The sequence below is a fragment of the Chiloscyllium punctatum genome, chromosome 25 (assembly GCF_047496795.1).
Source record: "Chiloscyllium punctatum isolate Juve2018m chromosome 25, sChiPun1.3, whole genome shotgun sequence".
Taxonomy (NCBI): domain Eukaryota; kingdom Metazoa; phylum Chordata; class Chondrichthyes; order Orectolobiformes; family Hemiscylliidae; genus Chiloscyllium; species Chiloscyllium punctatum.
Genome location: NC_092763.1, coordinates 84,679,223 through 84,694,358, shown reverse-complemented (window position 1 = coordinate 84,694,358; position 15,136 = coordinate 84,679,223). Strand labels below are relative to the sequence as shown.

At 39.4% G+C, this 15,136-nt stretch overlaps 1 protein-coding gene across 4 annotated transcripts in view; it reads right to left on the bottom strand.

Moving 5' to 3' along the window:
* Positions 1-15,136, bottom strand: part of fgf13a (fibroblast growth factor 13a) — a 756,986-nt gene that overhangs the window by 315,694 nt on the left and 426,156 nt on the right. Inside the window, exon 1 of one of the 4 annotated variants that reach the window (XM_072595627.1) lies at positions 9,602-9,712. The exons of the other annotated variants lie outside the window; for them this stretch is intronic. Coding sequence (XP_072451728.1) covers positions 9,602-9,632 — 31 coding nt within the window. The 5' untranslated portion in view covers positions 9,633-9,712. Of the gene's footprint in view, positions 1-9,601; positions 9,713-15,136 lie in introns of those variants that run through there. 4 annotated transcript variants of the gene reach the window in all.

The window sequence follows — 15,136 nt, the reverse complement described above, 5'->3', positions numbered from 1 at the left end:
CAGTACAGGCTCACAGGGTGAGAGGGCATGTTCCATACACTATGATTCTCTGATGGTATGATTCTATGAATGGAAAAAATGGATTAAAAAATTCATTAATTGTATTAAGTATTTTTTATTTTAAAATGTGAGGATATTTGTTTAAATTACAACCTAGAAATTGTATCATTGAAATCAGTAATAGTGTAATTGAATCAGTTAGAGTATAAACACAGTACAGATATCGAGTCATTAGTTATAATGAACTGTTTAAATAATCTGTTACAGGGAGATTTAGTTATTTTTTATTCTTTCACAGGATAAGAGCATCACTGCATATTCAGAATTGTCCAGAGGGCAGTTAAGAATCAATCACACTGCTATGGGTCTGGAGTGACATGTAGACCATAAAATTTCCTTCCCTAAAGGCCATTCATGAACTAGATGCACTTCCCTCCCCCCAATAATTCATTGCATGGTTATCATAGAGTCCTAATTCCAGATATTTCTTGAATTCATAATCCACCATCTGCCATGTAGGATTTGTACTATGATTGATTTGAGCTCTGGTCCCCAGAGCAATATCTATGTCTTTGGATTAATAGCCTAGTAATCATACCATTAGGCCATCACCTCCACTTTAGTGCCTAGGCATTTATTTCCCATCCCTAATTGCCCAGAGAGCATTTAAGAGTCAACCACATTGCTGTGGGTCTGGAGTCACGTGTAGACCCGACCAGGTAAGGATGACAAATTCATTCTCTAAAGGACATTAATGAACCAGATTTTGTTTCCCCAACAATAGACAATAGCTTCATGCACATCATCAGACTGCTAATTCCAGAGCTTTTATTGAATTCAAACTCTACCATTGGCCCTGGTGGGATTTGAACCTGTATCCCCAGAACATTACTTGTCTCTCTAGATTGGCAGTGCGGTGATAAAGCCAGTAGGCCATCACTGCAGGGTCTGAGCCATGCACTTGCAGCCACTGTACTATGTAGGAACTTACCAAGTCTCATGTGTTTTGGGGGAACCAGGTGAGCAGCAAGCATTTCCAGCCACTCAAACTGGAGTTCAGGATTTCCAAGATTGAGGGGCAGCTGGAATCACATCAGGAACAATGAGAGCTTCCTGGTCTGAGAAAGTGTTCACCTGACAGTCAGTGAGAGACCAGGAAAGTAAATGAGTTCCTGTCCAGAATAGAGAGAAGAAGCAAGAGGAACAAGTGTCCTCAAGGTGTGCTCCCTTCACACGATACTTAGCATTGAGGATTGTTGGGGAGTGCTGTGAAAATGTGGTTTCTGAAATGTTAATTTATAATATATTGGCTAAATATATAAACGTATCTGTATATTTTTATATATTCATGACCTTTCTGTAAAGACCATTTTGCAATGAAAAAGACATTGGCTACAGCTGCAAAAAATGTTGCATTCCAAAGAACAACCTACACAAAATGAGTCACTGAATCCACAATATTTTCAGAGAGTAGTCAAATGACCCAAATTGCAGGTGTAAGATATATTGGTTTTGAACACATATGTCTCTCTTAAACCCCATTAGCCAAAGTCTGTCTGTTGGAAACCAGACTGGAAGACCCAATTAATGCAAATTGAGAGTTTTAAAGGCAAAGTCTAAATTAGACCATTATCTCCAGAAAATGAGACTTCAACCAGCCATGACTGATCCAGGAAGTATGAATAGCTTTTGTAACAAGCAGATCATCTTACGGTTATTTGGCCAAAGCACTTTTAAGATATGATTCGGAGATGCCGGTGTTGGACTGGGGTGTACAAAGTTAAAAATCACACAACACCAGGTTATAGTCCAACAGGTTTAACTGGAAGCATACTAGCTTTTGGAGCGACGCTCCTTCATCAGCTAACAGATGAAAGGCTTAACAGACAATCAATTCTTCAATGTATAATTTCAGTTACATCACACTTCAAATTTTTGCTATAAATTCTGTGTTACGATCGAGCCCTCCACTATCACCTGATGAAGGAGTGTCGCTCCGAAAGCCAGTGTGCTTCCAATTAAACCTGTTGGACTCTAACCTGGTGTTGTGTGATTTTTAACTTTGTACACCCAAGTCCAACACCAGCATCTTTTAAGATAGTACTTCACACGTATGTTTGTGTGTGTGCGTGTGTGCGTGTGCACGTGTGTGTATGCGCATGTCTGATTGTGTGTGTGCATGTGTGTGATTGTGTGTGGTTGTGTGTGTGAGACAGAGAAAGAGGTTGTGTATTTGCATCTTCAGTTGTATGTTGTTCTTGCGATAAACCAGTCAGTCATTTGTTAACTTAATGAACCTGGCTGACTGGTTTCTGATACTGATCTACAAACAGTGTTAAAAATCACACAACACCAGGTAAAAGTCCAACAGGTTTATTTGAAAGTACAAACAGTGTGATATGTGTATTTGCAATATCAGCTCCCTTTTAAATTCAAATGTTGTTGCGGACAGTGAAAGAATGGGACAAAGAAATCAATCCCCCATCAGTAACAGGATTTATCACACTCTGAAGAGCATAGGTCAGGAGAAACAGCAAGGATTAGAGATGCAGTCAGTACAGGAGCTCCCATGTCAGAGGACAGAGAAGTGTTTCTGTAACTGGCACTGCACAATGTACTACCACAAGGAGAAAGGACACTTCAAAGAACTCAACATTGTGAGACATGTAGCACCAATGACAGAGAGAAGGCACGTTTTGAGGCCTTGAGGTCAAATTTTCAGAAACTATTGAGATTAGAAAAAGTAAAACTGAAAGGATCAATATAAGCCTTGAGGCAAAAGTGATGGTTCTTCAGACAGTGGGACCTGTTCCAAAGAGGCAACTATTTAAAGGGGCCAGATAATACTTAAACATGAGTGCTTGCAGAGAGGTTCACAATTCAAACTAAATTGACAGAGAAATGGATGCCAGCAGAGCCAACAGAAATAACGAACATAAGGGAGTGAGCATTGTGGGACTGCTAGTGAAGTGAATAGTTTCACTTTACAAATGAGTAAATTAAGTTCAGCTCCAACAACACTTATGCAGCTTGATACCATCCAGCCCACTTGATTGGCACCACATCAACAAACATCCACTCCCTCCACCATCAACGATCAGTAGCAACAGTGTGTATTATTTACAAGATGTACAATGATCTTCAGGCAGCACCTTCCAAACCCACAACCACTTCCATCCAGAAGGACAAGGGCAGCAGATATGCCCTGTGGGTTCCTCTCAATGCTACTCACCATCCTAACTTGGAAATGCATCATTGCTCCTTCACTGTCACTGGGTCAAAATACTAATGGCATTGTGGGTCAACCTACAGCATGTGGACTGCAGCAGGTCAAGAAGGCAGCTCACCCCCACCTTCTCAAGGGGCAACTAGGGACGGGCAATAAGTGCTGGCCTAGCCTGTGCTGCACAGATCCCACAAGTGGATAATTTTTTTTAAATGACGAAAGGGAATACAAATACTGGCTTACAATAAAATGCATACAGTATGTCAGTAATGTTGATGAGTTACAATAACAAATAACCAAGTGGAAAATGATATGAACATATGAATTAGGAGCCGACTGAGGCCACTCAGCCCCTCAAGGCCTCTCCACCCATCAATAAATCATGGCTGAACTGTATGTACTTAAATTTCTACACTCTCATCTACATGTGATAACATATGATTCCATGTCTCACAAGAATCCATCTACCTCTGGCTTCAGAGGTAGTGAGTTCCAATGTCACACAATCCTAAGAGAGAAAAAAAACTTCACATTTCTGATGTACAATGATGACCCCTAATTGTTTTTAAAAAGTAGTTATATATTCACCCACAAAAAGAAACATCTTGTCCACATCCACTTTGTCTAAATCATTAGTATCTTATTCACTTCCAATAACATCCTCACTTCTTCAGTCAAATCCCTCACTGACTAAACTCCAGCAGAAACACGCCCAGCCTGTCCAGCCTTTCTGCATAAGTCAATCCATTCACTCCAGGTACCAATCTAATAAACCTTCTCTCAAACACCCCAAAAGCATTTACATCTTTTCCTAACTACTAAGATCAAAATTGCACACAGTATTCAAGATGTGGTCTCACCAACAGAGAACTGCTTTTTGATGGTGGCAGGACATCCTGAGAAATTGGTTAGCAGAGCTTATGAGATCTTGAAATTCATATATCGAGGCACTGAATAAATAAAAAACAGGGATGTTATGCTGAATCTCTATAAAATGGTTCTTCATTGGAACACTGTATCTAAAGTATTGCACACAGCCATGGCCACTATATTATAGGAAGAATGTGACAGTCCTTGAGAGGATACAGTGGGGATTTACCAGAATGCTTCTTGGGATAGAATGTGGGGATGTTAAGTGCAGCGTTGGGTTGAAGAGGCTGGGATTACTATCAATGGAGTAAACAAGATTGAGGAGACCTATGATGGAGGAGTGTATAAGATTGAGGGTAGATTTGACAGAGGCATGTATAAGATTATGTAAGGTTTGGATAAAGGTAGACTTGTGAAATCTGTTCATTTTAGCTGATGATGTAAGGACCAGGAGACAAAGTTTTAAGATTCTGGGGACTTTAAGGAAGAATGACTTTTACTAAGTGGATGGCATTGACGTAGACTCTTGGCCTGTGAGGGTGATGGAAGTAGAGATGACCACTGATTTCAAAAGGAAATTGGATAGACATTTGAAGAAAAGAAACATGCAGGATGATGGCAATTGATCAGGAGGAATAGGACTGAACTGTTCATAAAGAGTCAGCAGCACTTCTCTGGACCAAATTATTTCTGTTTGTGCAATAAATTACTAAATGAAGTACTTTATAATGGTGACAGGGGTGTTGGGCACTCACTGAAGGGCTTGCATGAAATTACTAATGTTCTCTTCACCCAGACTGTGTATTTGGAGGCCGAAGGAAATTAATAATTTAATATTCAGTGAGGTTAGTTATCAGTAACTAAAACTTATATCACTAAAAGGAAATTTACACTGGAATGGGCAAGTCTATCTAGAATTCTTTGAGGAAGTAATAATCAAAAGATAAAGGGAAAGAAGTGGATGTAAGATATTTGGATTTTCAGAAAGCATTAGATAAGGTGCCACACATTAGGTTATCTCACAAGATAAGAGATCATGATGTTGAAGATAATACATTAGTATGAAAGTGGATTGACTAATTAACAGAAGGCATATATTTGGGACAAGGGAAACGCTTTCAGGTTGGCAACCGGTATGCAGTGGAGTGCCATAGGGATTGGTGCTTGGGCCTCAATTATTATTCATGTCTTGACTGGTGAAAATGAATATACTATAGTCACGTTTGCAGATGACCCAAAAATTGATGGGAAGGCACATGGTGAGGATGACACAAAGAATCTGCAGAAGGATATAACAGGTTAAGCAAAACTTTGGGAGATAGAATATAATGTGGGGAGATGGAGGTAATGCACTTTAGTGGGAAGAAGAGGAGCTGGACATTATGTAAATGGAGAAAGACTGCAGAAAACTACAGAACAGAAGGATTCAGGAGTTTTCATCCATGAATCACAAAATGCTGGCATCCAAGTTCAGTGAGTATTGGCAAGGCAAGTGGAATGTGAACTTTTATTTCTAAAACTGTACAAGGCACTAGTCAGCTGATAGCTGGAAAACTGTGAACAGTTTGGTTCTTTTATTGAAGGAGAGATATATTGCCATTGGAGGTAGTCCAGTGAAGGTTCACTAGGCTAATATCAAGTATAGAGGGGCTGTCTTATGAGGAGTGGTTGAGTAGATTGGGCCTGTAGTCATCAGAATATAGAAAAATGAAAAGTGACCTTATTGAAACATATAAGATCTTTACAGAAATTGACAAGGTAGATGTGATGTAGAGTTGCTGATGTTGGACTGGGGTGGACAAAGTTAAAATAAAAATCACACAATACCAGGGTATAGTTCAACAGGTTTATTTGGAACAACAAGCTTTTGGAGCACTGCTTCTTCATCAGATAGCTCGGCGGGCAGAATCATAGGACACAGAATTTCAAGATTGGAATACAGACAGACTGTAACCTCACACTTTTAATACATTGTCTGCACTGAGATGTCATCTTTTTAAAAAATAAATCTTAAGTTATCTCAGGAATGTGTTTTGAAAGAAATCCTGGGATTTACATATTAATGTAGCAAAACCTGCAACCCATTCTAAAAGATGAAAGACCTAACAGTAATCTAGGTTTCTTCAATATATTGCATCAGTTGAATGACACTATGATCTTTTGCTGTAAATTCTGTGTCTTATGATCCTGCCCCACTAGTTACCTGACAAAGGAGTAGCGCTTCAAAAGCTTGAACTTCCAAATAAACCTGTTGGACTATAAGTTGGTGTTGTGTGATTTTTAACCAGGTAGATGTGGAGACGTTGTTCCCCTTTGTAGAAGAGTATGAAGGCTAGAGGGCATCATCTCACAGTAAGGAGTGACAGATATAAAACAGAAATGAGAGAATTTCTTCTCTCAGAGGATAGCAAATCTGTGGAATTCTTTACCACAAAGGGCTTTCAAAATAGGGTCATTAAGGTGGAGATAGACAGAGTTTTAAATCAATAAGGGAATCAAGGATTATAGGGAAAAGGCAGGAAAGTGGAGTTGAGGATTGTCAGATTCACCATGATGTTATTGAATGGTGGAGTAGATGCAATGGGCTGAATGGCCTACTTCTGCACCTATACTTCAAATTTTAACTTTCATTGGTGTGTTCAGTCTGCATCAGGGCAAAATCTTTACAGAGTTTAATATATTTACAAGTTGCCTCAGTAACATTAGTCTTATGCAAAATCCTGACATGAGATTCAAGTCAACTGAGTGAAGAATAAAAGATCAATCAGGAAAGGTGAACATCTTAAAGAGAAAATGATGGACGTACACAGCCAGTCTGTCAACTTCTGAAATCCAAAGTAACAAAAGCTAATATTTTCCATCTGAAGCAGTAACTTAATGTATGTTCCAGCATTTTAGTTTTAATTCTGATTCAACTCACACAACCATCGCCAAGTTTTGTGTTCACAGAAAAGCTGATGTATAATGTAAGAACACCATTTTGTTCCAGAAATATGAAAAGGTACTGAATAAACTATTAAAACAAAACACTGCCTACACAAAATATGTTGACAATGGATGCAGAGGTGAGCGCTGTAAAGTTTGTGAATCACATATCTTCTCGTTCACCACCACACAATGCCCAATCCTTTACACTGCCAAGCATTTAAATGGTTGTCCCCACTGAAATAAATTCAGTTATATTGAAACTTGCTTAATATGAACTATATCAGCTTCCAAGATACATAATAATATTACAGCTTTTATTGTTACAATTCATTTGCCCTTTTCAATTCTAAGAGATTGTTTTGTTGTCCAATTTCTCATGCCTAATTGAATATTTCTGTGGTATTATTTAATTAACCTAAAGATTAGACAAGTCAAGTATGTCAAAATGTGAATATAAGAGATATGGTTTGTACCCCAGTCTCATTCCGCTCACACAGCCACAATGCTCACAGTTCTAATATTCTTTCTGATCGCTGAGGGCTGCTGATGTGATAACTAAACAAAACAAAGCAGGGTTGATAGGCTGAACTTGAATGACATGAGTGAGATAAGCTGATTAGAACAGAATCAAGCTGATTCCCAAAGACCAGAGGACATCAGGAAGCCATGAACCAACCAAAGTATTATCTTCCTGTTTCTGGTCCAGCTCATGTGGTCCAATCTACTCTCATAGATATTTCCATGCACTCACTGATGGAGCTTTTAGTTCTTAAAAAAAAAGATAATCCGTGTACTGAAATTCAGTGAAATAAAGAAGTAATGATGATCTTGTGACTGGAAAGTGACAAGATTGGGCTTTGGGACGTGTGGATGAGAGGTTAAAAGGGCAAGATGAGGGGGTTAGAGAATTTTTGTTTCTATGCCTTGTAAGTATAAGAGCATGAAATGTGACAAATCCACATTTTGAGTTAAAAGGTGAGGTGAGTGAAGTGAGTCTGAAATGAGGAATCAAAATGTGCAGTAACAACAGAGAAATCTTACAGAAAACCAAAAGAAGTGAAGAAGGTTTAATGACAGAATGAGAGATTGGAGACCATGGGCGATAACAATTGGTAATGAGTTAACAATACAGTCTCTACGATAGTTCAAAAACACTAATAGAAAGCATTTGTGCATATAAGAACAAGGGAAGTTTATACACAGCTTCCAACCTTCTACTACTCACAAGGTCACAACTGTTCAGATATAGATACTGCAGGGGTGACTAAACAATGACAAACAGCATTTTACTCATTTCTTTAAATTCACTGTTGGTTGACTGATATTATTTTATCTTATCCCTTAAGCTGAGTTTTCAACTGACTACTTCCATTTTTATCTATTCACTGCTCCTTATTCCTGTTCATTGAAAGAGCGTATTACTTCAAACTAAAGACATATAACTGTCGCCTGACATGAGTGGTGATGTAACACTGTTTATTTTAATATGCATCAACGTGTGTTATTATCCAAATTTGAACCCACACACAAAAACCACAGACAAATTCACACAAAGGCAAAGCTTCTTACAGTTCACAATTCAGTTGTAAACATATTATTCAGTGTAGTACAGAGCTATGCAATGCTCGGACTTGGATTCTTAGTCTATTTTGAGCGCCTTGGTTTTAGCTGGATATCACTAAGGCCATTAGCTCCAGTGTCAGGGCTGCAGGAGATAAACAAAATCAGCTTTCTGTTGATAAGCAGATAATGGAAAATAACATTATTTAAAGGGATGGAGTTGGGAAGCAGTGAGATGGTGGTGCACACCATGATAAAATCGGTGGCAGTATTCGATGGCGAGCTTGGGTCACAGAATGAGGACATAGTTGAGAGATAAAAAAGGGAATTCCTTTCCCCAGAAACATTGACCTGCTGAGAGTACAATACAACAATATTGCTCAATAATTCGAAAGAATTTATATTTCACAATGAAAAAGGAGAGTCGATTGGCCTAAAATGTATTTTTTTATCATTTTGAAATGGGCAAGCAATCGGGATGTAACCGATTAATGTTTGATCCACATTCTGATGAAACGCAAAAATAAAGCGAAAATTCTTTGTGTTGTGATCCGAACGATATTCAGGATTCGAGGGTGGAGCTAACTTCTCAATGCCCTTTAGAGATTGTCCGTATTTTCTAAAACATGTTCCCCCACGGTGACATTGACAAACTGACTCTCTGATGCCGTTAAACCGATCACGGTCCATTATCTGTACACGCTCTGCAAGCACCTCACTCAAAAAGACTCGGCTACTTTCAGGACCCTGGAGAGCTCCAGGTTCAACAACGAAAAACTGGGCGTTGTCTCTGATAAATTCAGCAGCTAATTCCACATCAACACGATGTCTAACATCACAACCAAGTACGATATCCCTCACACTTCACTGACAAACATTTCCTTATTTATATATCGCTGTTGAAAGGTCTAATTGCGACAGAATTAATCTCAGTAACAGCCCCCTCTGTCATACGCTCCATGACAACTTCCACTCGCCTTAATTTCACCAATGAAGGGAGCACCGGTTAAGACTTACCTGAAACAGACCTTCTTAACACCAAATCCATGTTCGAAGCTCAGATCAAAGGTTTCCAAACCAACTGACTGCTCTTAGCTCACAAACGGACAGGGCAGTCCCGGAAAAAAGAAAGTTTAGAGCTTATTCAAAGTAATCTCAGAGGTATTCTCTGGTCTGAACCATCCAGCCCGTGCATTAGATATGGAGAGATTATTAATGGTCATTAGCGACAGGCCATTCCGCCCTGTCATTAATGATTCATTAAGGAACTGTATACATCTGGCAACTTGCGTGCACTTTCGTGGACTTTAGATGCATTATACTTTATAGTATTTACTCACAACCAAATTGATACCATTTTCTTGCTCAGGCATTTGCAATTCCTGCTCTCCAATTACCAGAAACATTTGTAAGATGATAGCTCTCTGTTTGCCATAGTGCATTAAGTCACATCAAGCTGACGCCTGCTTCTGTGGACAGATTCTTTCAAGATCAGGAACTGCTGCTAATCTAACCGTCCTGTGCAAAGTGAAAAACACTTTCTCAACTCTCACTTTACAATGCTGAATAATTCATGAGGAGCATCACCACAGGAAGCTATTTAGTGAGTGCGTGTGTGAGGAGGGATGGGGTAATTGGTCCTAAATTACGATCAAAAATTCAGTGTCCCGGTTGAGATTTTAATTTATCTTGTCACTCCAGTACCGTCAACATTTGACAAACTTGTTCATTATCCCGGCTGAGATGTTCTTTTTTACCTTATTATTTCAGGATCACCAGCGTTTCACAATTTGTCAGTGTAACATTTTAGCGAATGTTGGGACGGCAGCGCTCCTGGATTGCAAGAACTGAGCGGGAAAGTTTGAGGTTTGACACTCCTGGATTGGGAATGAATGCACGACTCGCTTTGAGATATTGTCCGGGACAATTCTCTCGCCTGCTATGACACTGAGAAACTGATTGCGCCAGTGCCTAGAATCAGACTCGGCTTCTCCCTGAGTTCTCTATTCTCTGATACACCCTTCTATTCTCCTGCCCCATTATCTGCATTTCTCCTGAAGCCTCCTGGTCTTTCCCCCACCTCACTGGCCAGATCCTTTCGCCCCTTTCATTTACCTGCTGTCCCATTGGACTGGATCCCAACTCTTCCCCTCGCCCAAGAGAATGCAGAACGCCGCAGTTCTTTGAAGAGATTGAGTTATGGCCCCAACATGACTTTCTATCTACTTAATACACCATTCAGAGAGTTTTTATTTTCTGTGAACAGCAAAATAATTCCATTCTATTGAAGTGCCTATTTGGCTCAGTTGTTCAGCATTCTGGTCTGAAGAGTAAGTAGGTCATAAATCTAAGCTCTACTATCGATTAAAGCATATCATCTGTGTTGACACTGGGAATCTAGCGCTGCATTATTCAATGCACCTTCTTCCAGATGAGAAGGTGAAGTAAGATCCTGTGGCATTATTCAAAGAAAGCCATGATATTCTCTGGCTCCCTCAGTCAACACCAGGAAGGATAGATTATTCTCATTTACTGCTATTCCTCAACCCAGGGTGATGTGATGCTTCCATATGTAACTCTAAATATTTCTGTGAGTCTCTTGGCTTTTCACAGTGTAAAAGTTAGGGCCATATCATTCAGGAAAGATGTTAGATAGTATTTTTACACACACAGGGTGGGAGAAGTTTGGAACTCTCTCCCACAAGTGGCAGTGGGTGCTGGATCAGCTGCTATTTTTAAATCTGAGGTGGATACATTACTGTATTGGGGGAAATGGTCCAAAGGCAGGTGTATGGAGTTAGGCCTCAGAGCAGCCATGATCTCAGTGAACGGCAGAACAGGCTCCAGGGGCTGAATGGCCTATTCCTGTTTCCTATGTTGTTTTGCTAGCTCCAGACTCACCTATTCCAGTTCTCATCTTCCCACCTTCCACTTCTGTGTAGGCTTCAAAGCCCTACTGCCTCGATCACAGCTTAAACTAATGATTTAGACTGGGGTGTACAAAGTTAAAAATCACACAACACCAGGTTATAGTCCAACAGGTTTATTTGGAAGCACTAGCTTTTGGAGCGACGCTCCTTCATCAGGTGGTTGTGGAGAATAAGACACAGAATTTAAAGCAAAAGTTTACAGTGTGATGTAACTGAAATTATATATTGAAAAAGATCAGGATTGTTTGTTAAGTCTCTCATCTTTTAGAATGACCATGTTGGTTTCAGTTCTTTCACATGTTAATCGCAGAACATTTAAAAGTTACATTCTCAAGTGAACTTTAACAATTGGTGTCATGTCAGTCCAGATAATCCATGTAAGATTCTGTAAATCCATTTTTTAGATTAGAATCAGTCTGACACAGGGCAGCTCACACCTTCAATGCATTATCTGACACTGATTGTTAAAGTTCACTTGAGAATGTAATTTTTAAAAAGTTTTACATTGAAAGAACTGAAGCCAACATGTTCATTCTAAAAGATGAGAGACTTCACAAACAATCCAGGTCTTTTTCAATGTTTAATTTCAGTTACATTGCCCTGTAAACGTTTGCTATAAATTCTGTGTCTTACGATCTTATACTCCACAAACACCTGATGAAGGATCAGTGCTCCAAAAGCTAGTGCTTCCAAATGAATCTGTTGGACTATAACCTGGTGTTGTGTGAAACTTAAACTAATGTCCTGGTCACCAAAAAAACACTATGGTCACTACCCTACACTACTTCTGTATAAAACCCCACACCCTTATTTCATGTCCACCATGGCCTTTCCCCCTACCATCATTGTTTCAAGCTGACAAGCTCCCAGTAAATCTACTCCAAATGTATCTTTTACATACACCCCACTTAAAACCCTTCACTATTTGCTGTGTCATCCACTTCTTGAGTCTTAACCTTTGCAATTCTTTGCTAAAATTCTTCATTTCTCTAGCTCTCCCTCTCCTCTTTCATAATGTTCCTTAAAACTTATCTCTTTGAACAAGCTTTTTAATGACAGCTTTCATATATTCTATGTGGTTCAGTGTCAAACTGCTATTGCTCTGGGAAACCATCCTGAAATGTCTTACTAAAGTAAAAGTTCCATATGAATGCTAGTTGTTACTTGTCAAAAAGTATTTGTTGGCTGTGAAACAACTTGAATCCTGCCCAGAAGGTAATAAGGTGCAATTAAATTAAGAGTTCTTTCTTAACTAAAAAATACAATTATTTAATTATAAATTGATTGTAAGAAACTGAGTCCTGTACACCATCTTACATAACCAAAGACTGTATTGGTCACGGTAGCATATTGGTTGCATTCCAAAAGACTCAGATGCAAAAATCATTTCTAATTTGTAAAGAGTCCTGATCCAGTTTCCCTATCTCAGCTTATTGCATCATTCATTCGTTTCTACAGGAAAACATCCAGATGGCAGCAGGTCATTTAGACGTTACATTTCTAAGCACAAACATTGATTGTTTGTCTTGAGTACTTTCTTCCTGTGGCTGATTAATGTTACAAACTTCAGCTGATGTTACATCATTAAAATAGCTTCAGGAAGGAATAAAGATGAATGCATCAATATGTCAGATGGACATGTGCTCCCATGTCCATATCACATCCAGATGACAGAATTATACAAATAGTATCAGAGAATCTTTACAACAGAGATGGAGACTATTTTGTCCATCACACTTGTGTTAGCTCTCTGCAAGAGTACTTTGCCTCATGTCACTCAGTTACTTTTTTGCCATATGCTCTTTAATTTGCTTCTGCTCTGCTTCTTGTTCAACTCTTTTTTGTTTGAGATCCAGGACTGAATCTGCCTCCACAACATTGTTAGGTAATTCACATATCCTGCCAGGTTGTTCTGTTCATGAACACCACTTAGATCTGGACTTTATTTTACCTCTTCTCATTTTTCCCAATCAAAATGCATCATTCTACATTTCTCTGCATTAAATACATATTTATTTATAAGCAACATCACTGGTCATTATTTCATTGATGAGTTCAAATTAGGTGCTACATTTTCCGCTTCACAGACACTTACTACACTTCAAAAAGTACTTCATTGGCTCTGAAGTGCATTTGAATGTCTTAAGTTTATGAAAGATGCTCAAGTAATGCATTTTTAAAAATGCTTGTGACTGTCCACACTGGATTTGTCATGACAATATTATATCTGTGTCACTAAACACCATGGCTAACATCCAATTATGACACCTGGGGCTAATTCCTGTCCAACTCACATTTCAATGTTTCTTTTCTGTGCGCTTCTGCTTAATGGACAAGAGGAGGTACAAGGCACTGGTCCGACTACAGCTGAATATTTGTGAATAGTTTTGGGCCCTGAATCTAAGGAAAGACATATTGTGGATAACACTAAGTTCGGTGGAGCTGTGAATAATGCTGAAGGATGTTGCAGGCTACAGAGGGATACAGACAAGCTGCAGAGCTGGGCTGAGAGATGGCAAATGGAGTTTAATGCAGAAAAGTGTGAGGCGATTCACTTTGGAAGGAATAACAGGAATATAGAGTACTGGGCTAATGGTAAGATTCTTGGTAGTGTAGATGAACAGAGAGATCTCACTGTCCATACGCATAGATCCCTGAAAGTTGCCATCCAGATTGATAGGCCTGTTAAGGAGGCATACAGTATGTCAGCTTTTATTGGTAGAGGGATTGAGTTTTGGAGCTATGAGGTCATGCGGCAGCTGTACAAAACTCTGGTGCAGCCGCACTTGGAGTATTGTGTACAGTTCGGGTCACCGTATTATAGGAAGCTTTGGAAAGGGTTCAGAGGAGATTTACTAGTATGCTGCTTGGTATGGAGGAAAGTCTTATGAGGAAATGCTGAGGGTTTTGAGGCTGTTTTCACTAGAGAAAAAAAGGTTGAGAGGTGACTTAATAGAGACATATAAGATAATCAGAGGGTTAGATAGGGTGGACAGGGAGAGCCTTTTTCCTCGGATGGTGATGGCTAGCACGAGGGGACATAGCTTTAAATTGGGGGGTGATGGATATAGGACAGATGGCAGAGGTAGTTTCTTTACTCAGAGAGTAGTAGGGGCGTGGAATGCATTGCCTGCAACAGTAGTAGACTCACCAACTTTAAGGGCATTTAAGTTGTCATTGGATAGATACATGGATGAAAATGGAATAGTGTAGGATAGATGGGCTTCAGATTGGTTCCACAGGATGGCACCACATGGAGGGCTGAAGGGCCTGTCCTGCGCTGTAATGTTCTCTGTTCTATGTTCTATATTGACATTACAGGTAATCTAGAGAAGGTTCTCTGGGCTGATACCAAGCAGAGAGGGATTTTCCTTTGAGGAGATGTTGAGTAAGTTGGGACTTTGCTCATCGGAGTTTATGGGAATGAGAAGAGATCAATTGGAACATACAAGATTCTTAGCAAATTTGACAAGGTAGATGCAGAGAGGGGAGATTCCTTCTCTCAGAAGGTAGTGGACTTGTAAAATTCTTTATTACAGATGGCTGTCGGGGCTGGGTCATGAAGTATATTCCAGGCTGAGATAGACAGATTTTTATTTAAGGGAATCAAGGGTTATAGGGA